Source organism: Myotis lucifugus, unplaced genomic scaffold (genome assembly GCF_000147115.1).
Source record: "Myotis lucifugus unplaced genomic scaffold, Myoluc2.0 scaffold_102, whole genome shotgun sequence".
Lineage (NCBI taxonomy): Eukaryota > Metazoa > Chordata > Mammalia > Chiroptera > Vespertilionidae > Myotis > Myotis lucifugus.
This window is the reverse complement of record NW_005871150.1, coordinates 4,118,058-4,143,706: the sequence shown is the minus strand read 5'-3', so window position 1 is coordinate 4,143,706 and position 25,649 is coordinate 4,118,058. Positions and strand designations below refer to the sequence as shown.

General features: G+C 50.3%; 1 protein-coding gene across 1 annotated transcript in view; it reads right to left on the bottom strand.

The window, feature by feature from the left end:
* ENPP6 (ectonucleotide pyrophosphatase/phosphodiesterase 6) overlaps positions 1-25,649 on the bottom strand; it is a 76,421-nt gene that overhangs the window by 17,710 nt on the left and 33,062 nt on the right. The window contains exons 2-4 of the mRNA XM_006092695.3: positions 24,184-24,363; positions 10,178-10,289; positions 1,090-1,231 (exon numbers count right to left, since the gene is read on the bottom strand). Coding sequence (XP_006092757.1) covers positions 1,090-1,231; positions 10,178-10,289; positions 24,184-24,363 — 434 coding nt within the window. The remainder of the gene's footprint in view (positions 1-1,089; positions 1,232-10,177; positions 10,290-24,183; positions 24,364-25,649) is intronic.

Sequence of the window (25,649 nt, the reverse complement as noted above, 5' to 3'; positions counted from 1 at the left end):
GCGCGATCTTGCACTGCTATCGTGCAGAGATCTACCCCCCGTCCTGTCCTATGTGATCCTGGTTAGGACACCAGTTCTCCGAAGTATACAGTAGCTTTACAATTTCAGTTGTGTAAAATTGGCGCTTCTAGATAAATGCAGCACTGGTCTGGGTGTATGCCCATTTGTGAAACTGATTCCTATGGCGTGAGCTGAGAAGTCATAAAGCGCTTCACACTGTACCACGAGAGCGAGCACCATGCTACAAGAGTAAACCCGGTCCAGGGCTGGGTGGGGGTGATAGCAAGGGGATCGTCCTGGATTCCGCTTCGAGTGTGCGCCTCCCTGAGGTGCAGGAAGGGGAGCAGAGGCAGCCAGCTCTGGCTATAGAGCGGGACCGTGGGGCACTTGGCAAGGAGACCTGGAGTGTAGGGGGAGGGGGAGAAAGAGAGGGAAAGGGAGAGGGAGAGGAGAGAAGGGGAAGGGGAGAGGGAGGGAGGTATTTTAAGCTACACATTATAGAAGAAAGGACACGTAACCAAGTCTGAATTTCATCGTCTAGCCTCCCTCCCTGAAGATAGTTCACACTGGGCAGAAGCACTCTGGGGAGGGGCGGCACCTGAGCCCCGTTCCAATGGTGCTAAAGAGGGCACATACGGCCTTTCACCCAGCAAAGTGCCCTCACTGCTGTCGTCTGTGGCTCTTTCAACCAACTTGCATGGTGACAGACCTGTCCTCCCCACTTCACAGATGTGCAAACTACAGCCCAGCCAAGTTTGGAAAAACAATGGCTTGCCTAAAGTCATTCAGCCAGGCCGTGGCAAAGGAGGGGCAGAGCCCAGCCTGGCTCCCAGACATCGGCTTTGGTGCAGAACGAGCCATCTTGCCCGCTGAGTGGCTGACAATGCCTGTCATTTCCCGCCTCCGGGCCTGGCTGTAAACAAGGGGTCTCTCTTCCCCGAGGAGGGGTGTGTGAGGAAGATGGACCCATCACGGCCTGGGGCTGCCCTGTCAGCTTCAACAGGAGTCGATGCTGAGGGGTGTGACCGTCAAGGAGACAGACGGAGAGTGACAGGAGGGAGGGCACCCAGGGGCCTTGCTCTCAGTCACCTGGATCCACTGGGCCATGTACTTGAAGACGGTGTCCACGGCCTTCAGGGCGTCCTTCCTCTGCGGCGACGAGGGGCCGTAGTGGTGGCCCTCCACGTCGATGCGCTCGTGGTATATGGCGGCCAGGTCGGCGCGGCCATTCCTGGGGGCAGCAGAGGGAGAGTCAGCGCTGAGAGAGGCCCCACCGTCTCCACTCTCACCCGGCTCCCAGCCCCTGGCAGGCACCGGCATCCCCAAACCCACCCTGAGGGCCGGCAAGGCTGTCAGCTCTAAGTAACAAGGCGATATGGACATGGGGGTACTTGGAATATCGGGGGGGGGGGAAGGGACTCTCTAAAGGACATGATTGTCTAAGCTGTGCTGTGCCTCTGAAACGTAAAAAATAAACAAAAGGATGCAGAATCGATGGTGAAGAATGAACAGGGTGGGATCTGCGGGGAGGAGCAGGAATTCAGCACCTTGGTGACAAGGGTCAGAGGGCATGTGGGATGGGCCACTCGTCTCTGGCTGCTGTGGCATTGCCGTCATGTCCCAAGGGTGGAAGGCGTGGTCACAGGCAGGGATGCTCTGATAGCTCCGTCCCTGCTACCTGCTGGCATGAGGGGGGCGGGCAGAAAAATGAGAAGCAACCCTTTAATTAAGGGCGGTCCCATTAGTGCTGGGCGGTCGGGAAGCCTCTAACTAAAACCCCAGACTGTGTTTTCACTGATGGGCCAGAGCAAACTTCACCACGGCCTTCTGGGAGGCAAACAGGCCCGTGTTCGGGGCCTGACATCAGCAGACACTCCGGGACCCTTGTCCTATGGGGACGCAGGAGGGGTCAGCTCCAGTGTGGACAAAGAGGGAATCCTGCAGTGACCACACCTCTGTGGGTCCCGGGAAAAACACCCGCTCTGGCCAGAGTACTCAGGTAAAACCCAAGCTGGTTAGCCCTCGAGGCCGGGCCAGGAATGACCAGGAACTGGTGATGGAAACTGGAGTCAGGGAGGGAAGAAAAAAGCCTACATGTGGCATGTGCCACCCATTTCCTCCTCAGCCCTGGCTCTGCCCAGTACCTCAGAACAACGACGATGGTGCTGACGGTGGTAATAGTAGTAACTGATACAAACTGAAGCCATGGAGAGGAAATGAGAGCCAATTGGTGTGCTTGGACTTTACAAGGGTTAATAATTAACACTCTGGGGGAATGCCTAATTTCTCTTAAAAGCTTTATTAAATGCACCACACACACACACACACACACACACACACACACACACACTGTGGCCTGGTCTCTCCTGGTGTGGCCCCCCACCCTTGGGACATGAGGAATGAAAGGCTAGGTCCTCAGAGCCTGCTGTGCCCCGGGTCTAGCATCCACAGGGGAAGCTAGAGGCCTCGCAGCAGCCCAGACAGTGCGCTTTACGTGACCAGCCCCCCGGCCTCAGGGGAGGTGCTGCCTCTTCGGGAAGCTGGCCGTGATGCCCGGGCCCAGCCGGGTGGCCCTTCGGGCGCTGACAGGGCACTCCAGGTTCATCTCTGGTTATGATTTTTCATGTTGACTGTAGTTGCCCATGTATGTGTCCTTCTCACTCTCTAAATCGTGAAATTCTCTTGCCCTAGGGGTGGTGACTCACTCTCCTAGCTCTAGCCTAGTATCCGGCACACAGTAGGTGCTTTAAAACTGTCGGTTGTATGTATAATAATAGTAAGTGCTCTATGAATGACAGTTTTCTCTGGGTCAGGTGCTATGTTGAGGGCTTTTACAGACATTATCTTACGTAATCCTCACAACAGCCATATAAGGTAGGTATGTATTGAACAGAGAGTTCAATACAGTTGCCAGCATCACACAGCTAGTGAGAGGTGTATGGGACTCAAACCCAGGCGGGACCAACCCCATCACCCTGAACACAATCACTGAAAACTCTGAAAAATCTCAACAGCCCACAGCACATTCTGCTTAACCCAACTGATCTTGGGGAAACGGTTCTTATTCTCTTATAAGAATCCCACCAACCCCAAGAAAGCTGATGTGAGACACGGCAAAGGCAGCACCGTGAAACAGAGTCGTTTTCACTTCTCCACGTACAGACTCCAGTCTGCGGCCGGCCACGCCTTCAAAGTCTGGAGCTCCGCCGAGGAGCGTCCCTACCGAAAAGCATGTGGCTACTTTGCAGATGAAGAAATGGACCAAAGAGGATGCTGGGAGTTAGGCAAAGCCTCACAGATCTGAGACTTGCCCAACCGGGGCTTCTGAGTGTCCACATCCACTTCGTTCACTGCACCGTCCCCAGAGAAGGTTCTCGTCCTGTAACCACGCCGAAACTCCGTTTCTTTGCCATGACCCTGCCTCCTTTCTGCCCGTCCACCCCCTTCCTTAATCATCAAGCCCTTCGGACATTGGATTCTGGTCAGCATCACACTGTCTTAAGGACAAAGCCTCAGGCGTGTTGGCCACACAGAGTTTCGGTCAAGCTACAGGTGACATCTGGACCTCAGTTGTGTCCACCCCAGGCCCATGAGAGCAGAAAGACCCTAGGGACCACCCCCTCACGAAACCAGACAGCACAACGCCATGGCTGACGTCAGGACCTGCTGCAGTGATCAACTGCCCTGGCCCCACCCATCAGCAGAGCCCACGACCCCACCTCCTTCAGCCACCGCGATGAATGACTTCCCTTCTATACAGCCCTCCCCCGGACGCCGTCGGGGAGCCAGGCCTCTGAGCACTAGCTCCCCTGTGAGTCTGGGTGGGCACCATCTCTCAACTAGTAATTTTCTGGGCTGTTCACTTCTGTTCACATTTGCTTTGGCTTTGATGCACACAAGTGAACGGACCCCTTTCGGTTGGTAACGGTCGCTCTCTTTCTTGTGGTCGGACTTGCCAAGGGGGCCCCACTTAAGGACGCTGTGAAGCTCTACTGCCTGCCCTGAGCTGGGCATCACAGTTCTGCTTTCAAGGTAAGTGAAGTGTTGCTTTCTCTTTTTATTTTTTATTTTATAAAAAAATTTATTGATTTTTGAGAGAGACAGAAACGTCAATTTGCTGTTCTACTCATTTATGCATTCATTGCTTGATCCTTGTATGTGCCCTGACCAAGGATCAAACCCGCAACCTTAGCGCATTGGGAAGATGCTCTAACTGACTGGGCTACCCAGCCGGGGCCACTTTTCTCTTTTTAGAACAAAAATAAATGGGCCCTTCTTTACAAATGCCATGACCACTGTCCTACACAACGGGGATTGGGTTAGGTTGTTATTTAGGTGTTTCCCACAAATGATGTTGTCACTAGTCACACCCACTTACGTGCGAATGACCAACCCTCACTCCCTCGGCATCTAAGACAGCAGAGAACAAGTCACTGAGATCTCCAAGCGTGTCGGCGGCGGGGGGACTTCTGCTGGCCCTGATGCATTTTCACTTATTCCTAAATTTCTTTGAGGCCCAAGTTCATGACACTGAAGGGTGATGGTGCTTCCTCCACCACCATGCTTGAACGTATGGAACCTTCCAGAAAAGTCATGCCCTCAGATAAGCCTCAGCATGTAGCTGTGTTGTGCACTTGTATAGGCAGCATCCCAGATGTGCGACCTGTACGGTGTGTCCTGTGTTTAGGTGTGCAACCTTCCATGGTGGGGCTTGTATGTGGGGAACAGTTCCCAACCAGGAGACTGTTGCAGTCAAGTTCAATGAAATGCTTTTAGGTCATTTTGTCTTAGACACCTCGCTTCGCCGCCGCAGCCAGGGGGCTGGTTTCTTTTAGGCTATTTGCCATATCCACAAATCTCCATGTGATCAGAAAGCCAGGGCTTCCCTCAGAGGCACCTGATGGCTTTGTGTCAGGAAGCTGTCAACTCCAGATGCCGGCAACACCGGCTGCGGGGTGCTTGCGAGGCAGGGATTTATGCACGTGCCTTGTGTGAAAGGCTTCGATGCTGGGGTCTCCCTGATTCATTAGGGACCCACGTCTTCCAGGCTGAGAGCTCTTGCCTGCTTAGAGTCTAGCTGACAAATTCTTGGTCGCCAGCTGTTTTCCACCTGGGCCTGGTCTCCATCACAGGCCAGCTCGTTTGTAACGGAGTGCTCGGGTGAGGAGCGATGGGTGGGAATGTCTGCAGGTCTGTTAGTGGCTATTTATGGCTTGAAGGTCCAGGAACGGTGCCAGAAGGACATGTGGCCATCAGCCCAGTTACCTGAGAGCTGCAAGGGGCCCTAGTCCCGGGGTTTCAGGGACACTCAGGTCCCCCATCACCTCAGGACTCTGTCCAGATTTCTTTTCAATGTAAAGAGTTCATAATGTCCCATCCATTTTCCTTACTGACGAGGGTCGGAAAGAGAAAGAATTAGGGCAAGAGAAACGGAGGCAATTTCAAGGAATGGTGGACGTTACTGACTGTTCACAATAGCCATCTGAAACTTAGAAATAAGGCCAGAAAAGCCGCCGCCTGTCCTTGCGGTGCGGTACCAGGCAGCGTCAGGAAGCTTGTTCCCGCTCCCCAGACTTAACTACGGATGAGTGCCCAGACTCCAGAAACTCGGCTGCTAACCTGCTGGAAACTGACGAGATGGAAGTACTTTTGTCTGGGAGAGATTATGGTCTGATGATCCTCAAAGTTATTAAGCATTTCTGCATCTTACAATAATTGTATCCCATAATTCTCGACCATCCTTTTCCTCGTCCGTGTTTCTTATAGTCTCCTTTCAACCCGTCTTGTCATCTCCTGAGTCCCTCAGAAAGAAATTAACTCGACCTGCTGCATAATTCTCATACACTCATGTAGTGAGCACATGGCGAGGTTTCATTGGGAAAATTATGCTTTGATGGGCACCCAGAACTAGACACACCTGAGTTCACATTCTAGCCTCTTTCTCACTAACCCGGAGGTCTCTAAACCGCTCTACGCCTCAATTTCTCATCTGAAAAGCCTCCTCAGAGCCTCCTACCGGGGTATTGAGTGAGCTGGTGTTTGTAAAGTGCTTGCCACACAGTAAAAGGGAGGCAAAGGGGAGAAACACCCGATTTCTGTCCCACGCAGACATGCGTCAGGCTGGCGTTGCCCTGTGTGTCGAGCAGGGAGGGGACACCAGCGTCTGCTGAGCCTGTGTCCCTGCCCCTCTTCCTGGGGTCCCTGGGGAGGAGGGACAATGACCAGGACACTGGAGCTGTCGCCACAGCCTGGCCTTGCCGCACCCATGGCCCCTCGTTATTGACCAACCTTTTGAGAGGTCACAGCGGTCAGTCTTCCAGACCCCTGCGGGCGTCCAGGCTGGCCTGCCCGCTCACCTGGCTGCTGCCCGCCCAGACCCCGCCCAGCTCCTGGGGCTCGCTGGGCTCCACGTCATGCACCTTCCCCCACCACTAAAGCACGGACATCCTGCAAACAGGACTCCGGGGGATGGATGAAGCGACGTGGATCTCACCTGCTTTCTTTTTAGACAGGGACGTGGCCATGGGCAGGAGGTACTGGGGTGTCCCCTTGAGCGGTGTCAAGGCACCAAAGTACCAGCGACCGGGGCTGCATGTTGCTGAGCGCAGGAGACAGCGAGCAGACCGCCAGGCCCCTGTGCACCGCCACCCGCACGAGCCCAGGCCAGCATGGCCCTCCCCGCCTGCTCCCACCCCTCAGCGGTGCGTGTGGACGGAGGGCTGAGAAATGCCTGGGAAGCAGATGTCACTCACTCCACACTCAGGAGAGGCCCCGAAAGACAGGGTCCCAAACCCCATGGGGAGGACTGGGCTCTGGTCCCAGCGAGTCGAGGAGGCACGCGTTCAGCTGTCAGGAGCGGGCTCCCTTGTAAGGCGTGGGGTGAGAGGGACACCGCGGAGCACCTGCCCGCACGTAGAGCAATGGTCGCTGGTAATTGAGCTTTGACACAACCCTAGCAGGTGGGCCTTGATGACATCAGTGCTACACACACACACCCCCCACGCTGAAGCTGTCCACGTGCAAAGGCAGAACGACAAGAGCATGACTCGGGTCGGTAAAGCGCGATGAGCACTGGAGGCGACGCCCAGGCCAGAAAAGGAAGCCGGGTCAGTGCTCTACACCGTCACACAGTGTCTTGGCTGATGTGGGCCTTTTGCTGACAGGCTGTCCCTGGCGGGAGTCCCCCTTTAAGACCTTGACCGTCTCTCCTGCCTTCTGTCAAGGCCTTATCTCTCCTGTGTCTGTTCCTGCTGCTCCTCAAACTAATAGCAGAGGGAACAGACACTATATAAGCAGCACTGACCACTGACCGGGAGGCATGTGTGTGTATGTGTGTGTGTGTGTGTTTGCACACTCGTGTGTGAGAGCTCTAAGTGCTCTTCATATTACAGCTAGGAATTTGAGACAAAGCCGGAAAAAACCAGAGGGGAGTATGGGGCTCTAAACACGCTTCGTCATTTGGGGCTGATGGCAAGGTAAATACTTATACATTTTGCCTGAACACACGCACCAAGAGAATTAATGATTCCTTTGAGTCACACTCTTGCATGAACGAGCTGCGACTTGCGAAGTCATCTTGATTGTTCTAGACCAGTGGTTCTCAGCCTTCCTAATGCCACCACCCTTTAATACAGTTCCTCATGTTGTGGTGACCCCCAACCACAAAATTATTTTCGTTGCTACTTCATAACTGTAATTTTGCTACTGTTATGAATCGTCATGTAAATATCTGATATGCAGGATGTATTTTCATTGTTACAAATTGAACATCATTAAAGCATAGTGATTAATCACAAAAACAACATGTAATTATATATGTGTTTTCCGACGGTCTTAGGCGACCCCTGTGAAAGGGTCATTCGACCCCCAAAGGGGTCGCGACCCACAGGTTGAGAACCGCTGTTCTAGACAGGACAAATGTTGGCTCACCACTGTCGGCCCTTTGTTCTGCTTTGTGAGGAGGAAATGAGATGTGCCCTAGTAGTGCGGAGACTGGTTGAAAGAGGTTTCCCCTTTTTCTTTGGGGGGGAGACTAAGTCATCCTACTGTCTTCCGAGGGCAGTAAGCATCACCTGGCCGATTATCCCTCTCCCCCACCCCCTGCTTTTGTTTCCTCTCTCTCAGGTCAAGTCCTGACTAGTTTGGGGACAGTAGATCCCACTCTCTACCCCTATACAGGGGGCCATTTCGGTGGCCCTGTTAGATGCTGCAGTATGAGGAGCCCACATGGCAATTGCACTGGCCTGGCTCCATCCTGCTCTGGCCTTCGCCACCCGGCGCCAGGGCATCCTTCACGTGGCGGCCATGTGAACGCCATGCCCTGGAGGCCAAGGCCGTCTACAGAGACGCCTGCAATGCTGGGCAATGTGTTAGCCCAGAATCACCATGTGGAGGCCTCGCTTGGGGCCACTTTCCTGGGCCTCCAGTTCTTTGCAGTGTTTTCTCTCTAGAGGAGCCCAGCGCCTTTCTAAACACACGCACACACGTGCACACACATCACTGCCACCGCCAGCACCACCACTACCCACAACAACAAAACACCATCCTCCCCATCGCCGAACGCTGTGCTCCACGGTAAAGCTGTGCCTCCCGGGTGCCATAGCTGTGCCATGATGCTTGGAAACAAAAAAAGGAAAACTTCCCTAGAAACAGGAAGCGGAAACACACTTCTCTAGGACACAGAGCACTGACCCTCCAGCAGCAGGTGGGCCTCGGGACAGGGAGGCCTGCCTGATTGGCCAGCGTGCAGGCCAGCGCTGAGCTGGGATTCCCGTAGCTGTGTGTGCGGCGCTTCTCTACCTGTGAGTCCCTGCGCGGTGTACAGTGGGACACCATTCAGCTGTCAAGATAAGATGGATGCAAAAAAGATCACACTGCCAAACACTGTTGCATTACTGGGAGGTGTTTGTGTGACAACTATGTTCCACATTTTCATATTTGGCAAGGCGGCAGGCTGTAGGGAGTGCTAGCATTTGTGTGTGCTGGAAACAGCCTCATGCAAACATAGGCCCATCGAAAGTTCCAGCTCGTCTGCTTCGCCTGCTGCACCGTTCTGCTTTGTTTGCACAAACGAGGCTGCCACACAACATTCCAGTTCGTCGTGCGGGTGGTGGTCCAGCACTTGTGGGCAAGGAAAGACCACAGAGTAGGCAGGAGGCAGATCACAGAGCACATGTGAGTTACACACCATGTGGAGAATACTGACTTACAGGCGACTTCCTCCAAACCCTGTCCCTTTGTCTCCACTCCCCCTCTTCCCACCACCCACGCAAATACCCTAAAATTTTAATTTGTTCCTTCTCAACTTTTAAGTATTTTAAACCTATTTTCTCTCCAACCTGTAGGACAGAGCCTGAACCCTTATGTGCCCAGAGCGCCCTCTTGATAGACTTTCATGGAAGTGGAATCACTCTAAGAGACAGCAAAGGCCAGCCTGTTATCTCCTCCCTTCTGCTCCATGGGGGTCACTGCTGCTTCCCATGATGCCTGCGGTGCTGGTGGCAAGAATGGGATTCATACTTGGCCAACGCTATCTGAGGCCCGTTCACGTGGCCAGTGCCTATGGCGTGAAGGCTCTCGGGAGCTGCCCTGCATGGAAGTCCTTCCATGGCCTCCACACTGAATACTATGCGTCTTCTGCCTTGACCTGCCCAAGAGGTCCCTTCAGTAGCCACGGTGACCCCAGGTCCAGCCCTGGAAACATAACAGCCCCAACATCCTCAGCCTCTTGGTGGCTGATTTTTCATGGAGACCACCCCACCTGGCTACCCATCTTGACGTCACGTTCAGTGATTTCTGAGACTGACTTGAGGCTTTGTCCTGACTTGCCTTGTAGGTCACATTCCCTGACAGACTCGCATGTGCTATTACTAATTTTTGCATTTTCCAAACTGCGTGTTATGGTTTCATGGGAGAGAAGAAAATAAAGTTCTATCTTCTGATGTGCTCATTGCTTTGTACATTTCCAAGAAGAGGGTAGGGTCCTTTTCCAGACCTATTTCACCACAGAGCCTCCCTGTTGGCCGAATACTTGTTGATATCTTCTGAGATACAAGCATTCACCAAATCACGGCCTACATTCCACCTACACCAAGCCTTCTGAACTCACGTTAGCATTTATCTTTGGTCCTGGAAACCAGGAAGAACAAGGGTATAGCTAAGAACCTGGGGCACTTACTTGAAGGAGTCGAGAGCATCGCTGACTGCGTTGGCAAAATTGATATCCGTCGGGGAAGTTTTATATTCCAGGCAGTAGGTGGGTCTGACACCAAGAATCTCCACCTCACAGCCTAAGAAGGAAAGAGATGGTAAATGGTTACTTTCTTCAATGACTGAGGTAGGGTGATGAGCCTATTTCAGGACTGAGGCTCCATTAGTTAAAAAAAAAAATTGTTGTTGTTCATTTTCAAGAAATAAAAGAACTTATTGCTGATAAGTGGCATAGTTAACTGTAATTTTGTTTAACTGGAAGAGAAATTCTCAAATGTCATTCCCATGCAACACCAGTGTCCCCTGGCAGGGACTAGCAAAAATTGTTAATAACTGTCTTCCTCAATTCCCACATTTGAAACAAAAAATTAATTAGTACATAGAAATGTCTCCATTAAAACATTTTTCCTGTAGAGTTTTTCATAACCACTAATTCTTCACTTGTACCATTGCCTATTCTACAGTCAGGTATTAGGCACTATCTGATTAGTCCAGGAATAATAAAATAAGCATTTCACTAGTCTGACTGGACTTAGAGGGACTGCACTAGATTAGCAAGCCTAAAAATCACCGAGCGAAAGCAAGGACTCGGAGCCGTGACCTTGCCTCTCCCCAAATGAAGCAAAAGAATAAAAGACATTCAGATGGTAGGGGCTGCTGTGGCCTTAGCTTCTCTGCCCCAGCCCCCTGGGAGGTAGAAGCAGTTGCCCTGAGGAAGAGACTCCCAACTTCTCAGGATACAAGGCAGGAGAGGGCTGAGCCCGTTTCAGTTTGAGTTAGTTGGGTGCATTCATTGAGCACCTACTATGAACTAGTTGCCATGTTCAGATGAGGTGGAAACAGGCATTTATCAGCCGGGGTCTCCAACCCGGAGCATCCCGGAGAGGAGTCCAGTGGGAGGAGACATACAGGAAAACAGTGTACGCGTGAAGGCTGAGTGAAATGCGCACTTACTGGGTGGTGAGGGGCACCTCCTCCTGGAAGCCCTCCTTGAATGCCCATGTTGGGCTCAGTCGCACAGACTGCATCTAGCCAATGCGTCGGGGGCTGGGAGTGAAGGTGGGAAAGAAAAGGACATCCCCAGCAAAGAGAGCAGCAGAAGCAAAAGTTCAAAGTTAGAAACAATAAGGTGTGTGTGGAGAACTGTCAGCACAACACAGCCCCAGACAGGGGGTGTCAGGAGACCAGATGGCGAGCTTTCCTGTAGCCCAGGGAGAGTGATTTCCAAGGTGGAAGTGAGTCCAAGTGGGACAAGTTGGGAATGTGGGGAGAAAGGAGTGTCTCTGTCAAGAATCACATTAACTCCACTCCTGGGTACATCTGGTTCCAGCTGGTAGCCATCTGGCCTGTAGCTGGTTACAGCTGATTTATTAGCAGGTGGGGCAGCCCCCAAGAAGAATTCCTTCATCCGGCATACCGGAGCAAGCTCTGAGTGCTCCGTGGAGACGCCATCCCTCCCTGGCTGATATCATGGGTGCAGGGAGAGCAAGCCTATCTAAGGGAGGCCCAGAAGGCAGGAAGCTGCCTGCCCAAGACTCGTTTGTTGAGAAGGATGAACAGGCTACAGGCCCCAAGAATAAATCCTGCCCATGGGTTCTTGGAAAATATTCATCATTGGAAGAAATGCCAGTGGGATCTTGGCCAGTTAGAGCACTTAAGATACCTGTGTTTCATCAGTTGAAGGTTCATTTGTGAATGTTCATTCTTCTCTCAAAGATAATTTAGTCAGCCAGGTATGAGTGGGCCCACACTTTGTATCTACTCTGTGCTCAGGGTCAACAACCCAAATGCAAGCAAGACACCGCCTATCCTACAAAAGATTACCAGCCTTACACAGTGTGGCCAGGTATCTGCTTCTGGCACATCTGACATATAGTTATGTGAGTTTGCAAGCAATGGAATTTTGACCAGGCTTTTTCAGATAAAGCAAACTGCATTGAGAAGTTTTAACTTTGGGTGGTGGGCACACTGTGCAATATTTAGATCTTCTAAGATAGAAACGCACACCTGAAACCTATACGATCATGCTGACCAAAAGTACTCAATACATTTCATAAATAAAAAGCTGCACACTTTTTTGTGTTTGTACATTGATATCAAACCATAAGTGTTTTGTATAATAATTATGTTTGTTAATATTATCAATCATATATTCTTTTAATGCTTTGTTGGATTAAAATGAATCTGGATTTAATATTGGCATAGTTATACAGTTCATCTGAGAAATGTATACTTGCCTAGGTTAAAGGATGATGTAAAAAAATTTTATTGATTACACATAGAATTATATAGTAAAGTTAGACACAATGTGTGGCAACGTAGACCTATAGTAACACTGTTATGGATTTTTTTTTATTTTTAAAAATTACAATGAATTTTAACTTAAGAACCATGGCAGCATCCTTCCAGAATTGCATTAGTGTCTTCATGTCTTTCTCAGTTGCATGGTAGCCTGAGCAAAAGTCTCCCTCAGATAATAGGCCTTAAATGCTGTGATAGCCCTAGCTGGTTTGGCTCAGTGGATAGAGCAATTGGCCTGCAGAATGAAAGGTCACAGGTTCGATTCCAGTCAAGGGCACATGCCCGAGTTATGGGCTTGGTCCCAGTAGGGGGCGTGCAGGAGGCAGCCAATCAATGATTTTCTCTCATCATTGATGTTTCTATCTCTCTCTCCCTCTCCCTTCCTCTCTGAAATCAATAAAAATAAAATAATCTTTAAAAAGCTGCTATAATTCCTTGATCCACTGGTTGACTCAAAGAGGTAGTGGTTCGAGGGAGAATATCCACTCTGATATTGGGAAGAAGATAACCAGTAAAAGCAAGATGTTCAGGAGCATGATCAACAATAAGTAAAATCTTGAAAGGTATATTATTCTCCAAACCTACTTCTCTCCCTTTCACTGGCTTAACAAACCAGCAGGGCACCCTGGAAGAGGAGCGGGGTCACCGGTGACTTCTCATGGCGCCTGCAGTGTACTGGCATGTGTACTTACTGATATGCTTGAAGGCCCTGGGGTTCCCGCTGTGCCAGATCACAAAGGGTTTCAATTTGCATCCTGCAACATTGCCCCCAAGCAAGACTGTTATCCTGTCCTTAAAAGCCCTGAAACCTGATATTAACTTGGCCTCCTTATGGATGAAAGTCATTTCAGGCATTCATTTCCAGATTAGGGGGGTTTTATCAACTTGAATATTTGCTTTGGCAAGTAATTTTCCTCCACAGTCAGCTTATCTAGAGTTTCCAAAAATTCTTCAGCTGCCTTCACATTAGTACTCCAGACTAACCCCTCACTTTCACACTACGTAATTAATAACGATTCTCGAGTCATTTAAGCCACCCAGAGCTAGCAGTCAATTCAGCATTGTAGGTGGGTCCAGCCTTTTCTCTCAACACTGCAGACGCTTTGCCTTGGCCATGATCGGCACGGTGCTGAGAGGAAAATGGTCCTGTGGCTGGTCTTTGATCCGGGTCATTAGAAATTTCTCTGTGTCTGATATGCGCCCTTCTCAACTTGGTCTCATGGCCTTCAGACCCTTTAATGAAGCAAACCCTTTAACAGCTTCCATCACTTTCTTATTCTTCAAGTTCATAGCTATGGTGGAAGGGACATGCGTGGCTGAAGAGCAATAACCATCACGGATTTTCCACCTTTGTAGTCATTAACCACTTTTACTTCATTTCCAGACCAATCACTCAGCATGGCCTCTTATTGGCAACACTAGTGGCCCGGTGCATGAAATTCGTGCATGGGGGGAGGGGTGTCCCTCAGCCCGGCCTGCACCCTCTCGCAATCTGGGACTGCTGGCTCCTAACTGCTGACCTGCCTGCCTGCCTGATTGCCCCTAACCACTCTGCCTGCCGTCCTGCTCGCCCCCAACTGCCCCCCCTGCCAGCCTGCTCACCCCCAACTGGCCCCCCCTGCTAGCCTGATCACCCCCAACTGCCCTCCCCTCCTGGCCTGATCGCCCTAACCACCTCTGCCTTGGCCCCACCACCATGGCTTTGTCCTGAAGGTCTCCTGGTCTAATTAGCACATTACCCTTTTATTAGTATAGATTAGCAGTGGATTTTGTATACTTAGGGGCCTTGATAAATTTAAAAACATGAGATTAAATCAAGCACAAGAGAAAATAATGCAATCAAGAGACTCAATGAACACAAGATGTATGAGCCTGCTGCCAACCTAATACAAACGTTGTCAGTAGAAAGATGTAAAGAATAACAGATATAGAAGATGTATCTATATAAAATGTAATAGTTATTTAAAGATATGGAGGATTTGAATGTTAGTATCAATAAGCTGAATGCAAGTCCTGCAGACATGGTTACTTTGAATATAAGCTATACCTCCATGTGCCCTGAGACAGAACTAGACTCCTACCCAAGTGGACAGAAACAGGGGCAAATGCAATCCTTCTGCTCCCTTGTCCTGTCCAATGGCTTCTCCTTGGTGAAGTCTCAAAAGGAGAAGCAGCCCTAGCCGGTTTGGCTCAGTGGATAGGACGTCAGCCTATGGACTGAAGGGTCCCGGGTTCGACTCCAGTCAAGGCCACATGCCCGGGTTGTGGGTTTGATCCCCAGTAGGGGGCGTGCAGGAGGCCGCCAATCAATGATTCTCTCTCATCATTGATGTTTCTATCTTTCCCTCTCCCTTCCTCTCTGAAATCAATAAAAAAAAATTTTTTTTTTTTTAAAAAGGAGAAGCATTTCCCTTACCTCGAATCTCCTAACCCAAAATGAATAAATGTCAAGGAAAGCGGCCAGCAAGAAGTGACAGCCACGATGCAATAATGTGATGGAACCTGAGCTAGTGAACGGGCAGTTTTAGAGAGAGCAAGGCTAGTTTTGCTTCGTGAATTAGCGTGGGCGCTTGGTCTTGTTCTCCTTGGTGTTTATCTGATGGAAATCAGCAGACTGGAGGGGGTGCTGTATGGATCCCACCAGACAGTTCTCTGCCCAGGAGTCTGTGGGCCCCTTTCTGGAACTACCACAGGTGTAATCTGTGGACGTGGGCGCATGGCTCACCCTCGGGGCTGCTGCCTCCAGGCCATTGCTGGGCTTCCCCAGGAGCATGGAGTCTGCTTAGAGGAGGTCATTGCAGGTCACTCCAAGGTGCCTGCCTCCCTGCGCGGGGATCTGTGGGGAGACAGAGGCGATGGCCTGGACCTCTCGGTTTCACAGAACAAATCGGAGCTTCGGAGTGAGATTCTGGTTTCACAACCACTCCAAGGGCAGGTCTGACTTCGCTCCCCCTGTTTCCTCCTGGCTCCCAGGGAAACTGGGTGGGAATTACCCTTAATTAGGGTTCACTTTTAGGACATCGTCTCATCTCTGTCTAGAGTCCACCTTCCCACTGATATTTCCACCTGAGGCTGGGTGAGTAACCTCTCCTACAACCTCATGAATATGCCCTGAGGAGAAAACAGAGTTACAGGGAACTTACAGACAACCAGAGGGCCACCTTTGTGCAAAATAAATGAATTAATTAATTAATTAAAAAGACCATCTTTTCAGCCCAGCCAGTGTAGTTCAGTGGTTGAGCATCAACCTATGAACCAGGAGGTCATGGTTTGATTCCTGGTCAGGGCACATACCTGGATTGCCGGCTTGATCCCCAGTAGGGGTTGTGCAGGAGGCAGCTGATCAATGATTCTCATCATTGATGTTTCTTTTTTTAAGAAAATATATTTTTATTGATTTCGGAGGAAGAGAGAGACAGATTGGCTGCCTCCTGCATGCCCCACACTGGGGACCGAGCCCACAACCCAGGCATGTGCCGTTGACCAGAATCGAACCTGGGACCCTTCGGTCCACAGGCCAATGCTCTATCCATTGAGCCAAACAGGCTAGGGCTCATCATTGATGTTTCTATCTCTCTCCCTCTCCCTTCCTCTCTGAAATCAATAAAAAAATATTTTTATAAAAAGGCATTTCTGCAAAACACTTAACTTCCATCATCAGAAAATTATTTTAATACACCCATTTTATCACAACACCACTTGACTGCCATGGGCCACAACTGTCCAAATAAATATGCAAATCAATGATGTCTACAAGGCAAGCGATGCCCTATGGATGCCTCACATCAAATCTTTTTATTTTACAGGTGAGAACGGAAAAGCCACGGATGGGAGAAGTGAACGTCCCAATGTCTCCCTCCCTGCCGGCTGGTGGCCAGCTCTCCCAGCCCTGAGACATGCCCACAGCTTCCCCACAGGAGCCTGGCTTCCTGGCAACTCTCTCCAAGGACCACCAAGGGGATCCCATAAAACTCACATTCCCCCCACTTCCTAGAGCACAGGTCTCACCTTCCAAGCGCTTGCCAGCTTTGACACATCTTGTAACAATAAGCCCCGAGAGCTGCATTTTCTGTGATGGGAGGCAGGTGTACAATTGTTGAATCCATGTCTCAAGAGAGCTTATTAAAGCAGCTAAGCCAATTAACTCGCTTAGAAACATGGAAACTTTTCCAGGAAAATGCAGGAGCTTGTGGGAACAGGTCCTGGGCGACAGGGGGGCCTTTGATCCCCAGGGTCAGGAGGGCCCACAGGGCTGGGAGACCTCTGGCGGCATCTCTCTTCTAGGGTGGTGGGCGGGCCCCAGCACAAGACACCGCTGAAGATGGGCCTTGTGTGCACGGGCAGAGAGCCAGCCCAGGCGACAAAGGAGATGAGAAGCAACTTGTCCATTAGAGCAGATTCCAAAACCTCAATGAACATGCCTCAGTGGCACCAGAGTGACTAACAGGGAGCCGGGGTGAGAAGCAGCATGTGCCTCACGCGCGCCGAGTCTCCGCTTAGAAGTCGGTGGTGAAGCTACAGCAAAGCATGATGAGGGCCAAGGTGGGGTTTCCTCTCTGCACCTGCTGGTTGGCTTTCGGTGGGAAAGACTCCGGGCCGGGGTCGGGCCTGCCCTCCTCCCAGGTGGAACCAGGTGAGGAATGATGTCCCTGGGGGCCCCTCAGATAGGCTATCAGGGCTGAGGCAGGTTCTGTGCTTCCAGATCATCCAAATCTTACAACTGATCATATGAGTGCAGTGAGCTCATGCTGGCCCACGGGAAGCCGTCTTGACCTCTGCCCCACAAGGTATTCCCAACCAAAGCCTCCTTCTTCAAACAGGTGCTTTCCTGGGGTTTGGGCCACAACAGACCGGGCCAACTCAGGATGCAACATGCTGAGAAGGGAGGGAGGATGGAGTGTGGGTGAGGTGGAGAGAAGCTGAGGCCAGGCCGCACTCCTCCGCGTCTCATGAAAACGGACATAGGCTAAGCTCTCGTTCTGGAATCTGGGGGCAGAGGATGGACTGAGCATCTACTCTGGTCAAATACTCTACATATCTTGTCTCATTCACGTGCCCAGCAAGCCTGCGAGGTGCATCTGGTCATCCCTGTCGGACAAATGATGAAACTGGAGCACAGGTCAAGTAAGTGGCGGTCCCCAGTGAGGAGGTGGCTGAATTGGTCCAGGAGGCACGTTCCAGCTCTTTTCTCTAAATTTCCCTGAGGTTCCCACAGTGCCCCAGCAACCTGCTGAAACACAGCAGGAGAACAGGACGGAGCAGAGCTCTCTGCACACAAAGGGCTCTGGTGGGGGAAGTGCCACCTCGGTCCCAACACACGCTGAATCAGACAGCCGCCGGCGCCGGCCCCGACCCTGCTAGGAGAGGCACAGCAGAGGGCGCCGACCAACAGTTGTTTGGCACCAACCAAGACTGTGGCACAGCCTGGGAGGGATGGGTGCAGGTAATGGCTCTCAGCCACCAAAAGCCAAGACTCCGGCGTTCTCTACGAGGACTGGTTCACTACAGGAAGTACCACCTTTGGGCCCTTTTCTCCACCCTGTCAGGACCTCTCCCTCTGGATCCCCCTCCCATGCTCTGGGGAGTTGCTGGCAAATGTGGGGAGGCCATTGGTGCCACAGGAGCACAAGACCCTCCCCGGCCTTGGCTCAATCTCTTAATCCCCAATCCAATCCTTCAGCAGGTCCTGGAGATCCACCGATTTCTCACCACTTCTGTTGTCCTGGTCCTAGCTAACCTCTCCTCTTTCCCGGGTCTGAGCAATAACATCCTAACTGGTTGGCCACCCCTTGTCCATCCATGGTGGATGCCTACATTCCATTGTCCCTGCTACAGAGCAGTCTTGTCAACATGCCAGTGTGATACTGTCACCTTCCTTCTGAAAAATTTCCAATGACTTCTTATTCCTCCCACGATAAGAACAAATTCTTCAGCTCCAACCAGAGAGCTTGGCCTGGCCTCAGCTTCTCTCACCTCACCCACACTCCATCCTCCCTCCCTTCTCAGTTTCCTCCGTGTGTCTCCCATCCCATCCAGGACTTCAGCACATGCTGTTCCCTCAGTCTGGATGCTCTGTCCCACCCAACACCCTCACTCTCGCTTCCCCACCTTAGCCACCCTCTCAGGTGTTGAGTCACGCTCCCAGATGAAACCAGATCCCTTAGAGATGATGCCATGATGCAATATGCTTTCCATGATCATGCCTTGAACAAATGCACTTTTACATTTTCGTGGGCTAATGTGAGATTATCATCTGTCTCTTTGCCTGGATGATAAATTCTCAGGGGCTGAGAAAAGCCTGTATCTGGTTTTGCTCATAGTTGTCTCCTGAGAGCCTGTTCCCGGGCCTTGAGTCACACCCTTGTAAGATGTTTTATGAAGAAACACATTTCCCTTGATTTGTGAGGAAGGCGAGTTCATCCCTGGATTTCTCTTTAAGGTTTTCCAATTCCATCTGGATGCCGCTGAGAGACTCTGAGCTCTATGGGCCAACATGCCATCATCTTACAAAAGAGTGTTGGATGTGGCTGGGTAGCTATGAAAACTTTCCAACGCTGCAGGAATTGCTTCTGCAGACAGCAGTGCAGAGAGGCAATGCCTCCTCCATTTCCCTGCAGCAGAAATGGTTGCTGTTCATAGCAGCACTATCTACAATAGCCAAGATCTGGAAACAGCCCACGTGCCCATCGGTAGATGAGTGAATAAAAAAGCTGTGGCACATTTACCCAATGGAATACTACGCAGCTGTGAAAAAGGAAGGGTCTCTTACCCTTTGCAACAGCAGGTATGGACCTGGAGATTATCATGTTAAGCGAAATAAGCCAGTCAGAGAAAAACAAATATCACATGATTTCACTTATATGTGAAATCTAACACAATAAACTGACAAAATAGGTCCAGAGACATGGATGCATGGAACAGACGGATAGTAGATCTCAGAGGGAGGAAAGGGTAGGAAGAGATTAACCAAAGAACATATATGCATCTAAGCATAGCCTATGGACACAGACAATAATGTAGCAAAGACTTGGGGAAGGGGGGACTGGGTGGAGGGGAAAAGTGGAGGGGGGGTTGAAAGGGGAACATCAATAAAAAAACAAAGACTATTAAATGGTTGACGCCTAGAAATCCTGCTTCTGAAAATCACTTCTTTGGGAAGACCTCAACTGGAAATGCGAATTTGTCATCTTTTTCTTGCTGACACAGACAGACAACCTTAGTGATGAAGTTTTGCCAAAGTTACCAACACACAAAGGAAGTAATTCAAGGTGAATTCAACCCAAAGAGTCTTAGAGAATTTTGACCCACGCCTACTCTTGCCAGACATCATTAATGACAAGAGCTTGTGTTTCATTGGATACTTTGGTGAGTTTTTAACACATGTTTGCATTGCATTTAAAATATCAAATCTAGCTGTAACCGGTTTGGCCCAGTGGATAGAGCGTCGGCCTGCGGACTGAAAGTTTCCAGGTTCGATCCCGGTCAATGGCATGTACCTTGGTTGCAGGCACATCCCCAGTAGGAGGTTTGCAGGAGGCAGCTGATCGATGTTTCTCTCTCATCGATGTTTCTAACTCTCTATCCCTCTCTCTTCCTCTCTGTAAAAAATCAATAAAATATATTTTTAAAAAATATATCAAATCTAGATATTATAGAGACAAATGTTGCCATGGAAAACCATTCGAAATCCTCAACATTGTGGTCTCTTGTATTCCATGAGCACAAAATTGTGAGTGTAGTATGTATGGGTGTGTTGATCTGGAAAGAGAATCCATAGTTTTTATCCGTTTCCTAAAGAGGGTAGAAACCAGCAAACTACATACTAAGGCCTCTCCCAGTTCTGAAATTACATACATCTTAAACTCTAATGACAAATTGGGGATGTTATTGGAACATTTAGTGAAAATTTGGATCCCTTGTCTTTGCAATGTCAAATATTGCCTGAAAAAAATTCCACTTGTTACCCAAGTGTTTGAAGTCACATACAGAGAGTCAAACAGCTGGGCCATAATGTTAACGCACACATTTGTGTGATTGATGCTGGGCTCCTACTATTCCCTGAGCCTAAGTGTCTGCATCTAAGTACAGCCCAGTTGAAGGTTGTCAGGGATCCACCACAGCAGACAAGGAGAGGATGCTGTGAGCATCCACAATTCCTGATCAATAGCCAAAATGTGCCTCCTTACGTATCCTGATGAAATCACCTTGCTTTTAACAACTAAAACTCGATAGAAGCTGAGTCAGATACCCATGGTTAACTCCCCACCCAGCTCACCTCTGGCAAGTGGGCGAGGGGAAGCGAGGTGGAAGTGTGTCTTTCACCCACATAGAAGGCGTCTTATTCATCTGAACACCTGCTCAGGACAGGAAGAGGCCAGCAGAAGGGCCCAGACCGCACCCAGCACCATCGCAGAGCCACACGGAGGATTGCCCTCACGTCCTCCTGATTGCGAGGCTGTTGGGAGTTAACACTGCAAAATGCATGCGGAACGAAGTGGAACTTAGATTCTTTAGGCTCTCACTCCAAAGAGTCTGACCCTCAGGCTCCTAAAAGCTTTCTACTTTTTGTTCCTTTTTTGTATTTCATGAGAGCCATAAGAATGAACTTAAAAACCACCACCACTGTGTGGTCCGAAAAAAGCGCCCTTCTGCTTTGGGTTACTCTCCACGTGAAGTGAATACGGAGCCTCTTCCTTCTCCCCCTCAATGAAATTCCTTGGACTTCGGAGCACAAGGACAGGGCAGAGGAATAAAATCAGTGAGGGAGCCCGGCTGGCGTGGCTCAGTGGTTGAGCGTCCACCTATGAACCAAGATGTCACAGTTCGATTCCCGGTCAGGGCACATGCCCAGCGTGCGGCCCAATTCCCAGTGTGGGGTGTGCAGGAGGCAGCCGATCAATGATGCTCTCTCATCATTGATGATTCTATCTCTCTCTCCGTCTCCCCTTCTCTCTAAAATATATTTAAAAAATAAAAATAAAATCAGTGAGGGACACACCATCAGCTCTTACCCTTTGCAAAACATTACTAGGCCCTAGTCACGCAGTTCCTGGCCGGTTTCTTTGGGCCGTCCCAAAGGAATATTCCATTTCGGGCCTGGGATCATGTCCCTAGGCACATTTCTCCCCGCACAGCTCAATGGCACCACTGGGTGGGGTAATAAAGGGTCTGTTTACAATATTCTCTTTCTCAGGACTGGAGGTGCGGTGTTTTGGACTCCTCACCGCTGATCAATTTTTCAGTCTGCTGCTTTATCTACCTGACAGGAAGACTTGAACTCCTGCCATTTCTAAATTGCTCTTCTAAATATTGACTTAATGGCGAGACTCAGAGTGTCATAACACAGCTCACTGGCGCAATGAAGGTTTTCCAGGCCTCCTCGAGGGGTCTGCGCAACGTCCTGTGGGACCAGGGAAGGAAGAGGAGGATTCGAGAAGAAAAACAAAATTCAGCCATGTTTAGAAGAAATGCCACCGCACTTCGCTTCATCTTCCGGAGACAAATGAACGCTCGCCGTGCTATTAGCTGTGGCTGGAGGGGACCGAGGGGCAGGGGGGAGAGGAAAGCGGTGACCCTCATCCGTCAGCTGTCAGCCAAGGTGCCGGGCCATCCTGGAGGGCCGGGCCGCAGGGCCTTCGGAGATAGCGGCCACTCAGCCGCTATCTGTGTCTCCAGTTCCATGGGACTGGACAGTGTGTAGGAAACCAGAGACTTTTCAACCAATTCCTATCAAGACTTCACCACGGCGAGGTCTTTAGCGAGTCCCCATGTAGGTCACTGGGGAAATTCTAGGAGGCTAGCCTTTCGGCTTCTTTCCTCCTGATAGTTAACACCATGAGCTGATCTTAAGGCGTCGCATCACATTAGCTGTTGAACTGTGAACCAAAGGAAGCGATTGGCCCTTTCTTGCCCTTTGAGGAGCTGTTTTGGAGGAGCAACAAGATATTTTACATGCAAGTTAGCTTTGAGGTTTTGTAGATACTCGGTGATATAGAAATTCAAGTTGTTTATTATCATTAAGGAGCCAGATTCTCCAGGATGAGAGCAAGAATAATGCTCTGTGACTGCTCACGAAGAGCTGGAGTGTTAGGTTAAGCAGATAAGCGTGGAAGAGGGCCCTTGGCCTCGGGCAGTGTTCTCCTTGCGGGGCCCTTGGGTTTGTTCTAAGGTTGCTCCCGAGGCAGCGCGCCCAATCTGCACTCTCCTGTGCCTGCATGTGGACCCTAGTTGGTTTGTTTTTTTGTTTTTTTTTAAATAATGATTTCTGAGAATGACCTCAAACTGCAGCACAAGCTTTTGGCTTCAGACCTCCCCGCATTGGGCTGACCCACGCGCTTGGCTCTTCCAGCAAGTCTGATCCGCCTGGCTGATGCACTGTCTTGTCTGCTTGATCTCACATCCAACTCCGTGAAGAAGTCGAGTCTCCACTTAACGGTAATGGAGCTCTCTGAAGCCCCTCCCTTGCCCAAAAGCTTCTGACCATATCAGCCAAGGGAGCTGCGACGGACACAATCCCAGGTGTCTTCTGAGGAAACTCTAGCGCTCCCCCTGAAACTGTGTCTGCCTGTCCTTCTGCCCAGTTTTGGATGAATGCAGCCTGCTCCTGCCTTCACCGCTCCCCTGTACATGCCAGCTCTGCTCTGGGGCACTTTCAGGGCACTCGTCACAGCACGGCTTTCCATCGTCTCCATCTGTTTGTGTTCTATGCTCCTCCGAGAGCTGGCGTAGCCTGGAGCGCCCTGAAGAGCTCTCCACGTGACCACCTCCATCCAGCATCTTCCAAACTCCTGCTGAAGGCCACGCCCTCAGTGTGGGCCATCTGTGATTCAGCCGTGGCTTACTCATCCTTCTCTCCACTCTCTGCCGCCGTCCCCCACCACCCGCCATGCTCTCACAATTCTATTGGGCCACTGCTGCCCTCCAACCCAAGCCAATGAGACCCCCTCGGCCGCTTCTCCCTCTCTATCCCTTCATTTCTTCTAGACCCTCCCTGAGACCCTCTCCCACATGGCAATCATCGGCGCTGCACCGTTAAGAACTAGGAAGACAGTGTCTACAGCCATGCCCATGGGAAAGTCAAATTGCACACTTACCTGAGAACAAATCCCACCAGTGGGAAGACAATGCGAAGTTGATTATCACTGAGTCCTCTCATCCTTAATGAAAGATTTTCGACTGCTGAGATGAGAGAATCCTGAAGACGCCTTAGAGAAGCCAGGGTAGCTTGCACGGTTACTTACCTCATTGCAGTAAGTAAAGTAATTTAGTTTTTCATTGACTGTTATTTCAAGGGGCTTCATTAAATACACTACTGACAGTTCTAAGTGCTTTGAATCATCTTTTCAACACCATAGAGGAGCTCAAAATCTAAAGAAACGGTATGCCAGATTCTCTTGCCAGGCAAGTAAGCATGCTGTGACTATCTCAGATTTAGCGCCGGAAAAGGCATGATAGACTACAGCAGCATTGCTGAACCAGGGGGATCTGGAAATGGCATCGTGCCTGGTCTGGTGTTAGAGAGTTCAAAACAATTTTTTATACAAACATGCTCAAAAGCAATCCTTGAATAAAGATCTCATTTTCCAAACCCTGGCCTGGTCTTCACACGTGTCACCTGCATCCTTTGTCTTTGGAGACTCCACGTTGTTTTGAGATGTGGGTGGATGTACTCACCTGGCCAGTAGTACATGTGGACCTTCCTTTTGGCTTTGGTCAGGGTGACCCACAGAGGTTCTGATCCATTCCACCAGAGCGGCATCAGGCTGTCTTTGTTGACACCGATGTCAAATGACTTATTGCTGTTGGAGTCCCACATGTAGTTCCCGGTCATCTGGTGGACCTCAGAATGTCTGCCTGCAGCAAATAGAACACAAGCTGTCGTTATTGTTCTGGGATTTTTATATTGTACTAGTGACCTGGTGCACGGACTCGTGCACATTGAAAGGAAATTAATTAGGTGGCGGGTGGGGCGGTACTGGGCTAGACCAACTGAAAATGCCCTGGAGCCAACCTCCCGTGGCCTCTCCCCAGTGTCTGCAGAGTGTGCAGGGTCCCTCTGGCAGGTGGGGTCCCTCTGCCTGGCCTGCGGGGATTGGGCTGAAACTGGCTCTCCGAATCCCCTGAGGGGTCCCGGAGTGCACTCTGCAAAGTTGTTATTGTACAGGGTGTGGAATGCAAACACAAGTGTGCAGTAAACCAGATTCAGGGTCGACAGTGCCCCATCAACAACATAACCCACAGCCGAAGGTGGAACCCCCCGGGGAGAACTGCCGCTGCCAAGTCACTACAGCTCGGCAGCTCCTGTGTTGAACATCTGCCCCCTGGTGGTCAGTGCGCATCATAGCAACCAGTCGGACAGGTGGAGGAACACTTAGCATATTAGCCTTTTATATATATATAGATAGATTTATATATATATATAGATCTTTGTTTTCGGTTTATAAATGCTGTTCAACCACATTTAGGAAGTATAGAGCAGCATAAAGATTGGCGTTTGATTTTTTTTTAACATAGATGTTTCTTCTCTCTCAGTTGTACCATAATGGCACACAACAGAGTGAGAAGTCCAATAATTGATCAAGGATGGGATCATTTTGTGTGAAGTCAATCTGCCAAGTCTAAAGCTATTTTTAAGTTAAACTGAGGACGCCGTGTGCAAAATGCGACCCATTGTTCCTGGCTTGAAGTCTGAGTATGAATCTGAGTGGAAATGGCAGGCCCCTGTGGGACTTGGGGTCTCTCCCCGAGCACTCCTGCACCCCTTCCAGCTGGTGATGTTCCTGCGAGAGCACAAGTAGATGCTATGGGGCTCATTCCCTTTCTTCCTGTGGAAGGAGAGTACCGCTTCCACACTGAACAGCGACAGAACCTGTGGCACTGGGAACAGAGCGGCGAAAAATAGATTCAACACCAAAAAACAACAGTCCAAATGGCGTGTTAGAGACACGGCGGTTGCTTCTGTTGGGCACGGCTCCGTCCCAGAAGAGAAGCCAGAAGCGAAAGACACACGCGCTTGGACGCTTCTGAAATACGAGGCTTAAATTATTTATGCTGCGGCAATCTGTTACATCTTTAAAGTAAAAATAACACAAACATTGGCAAGTGCATCAAAAATTGCTGCAATTTTCGTGAGCGTCACT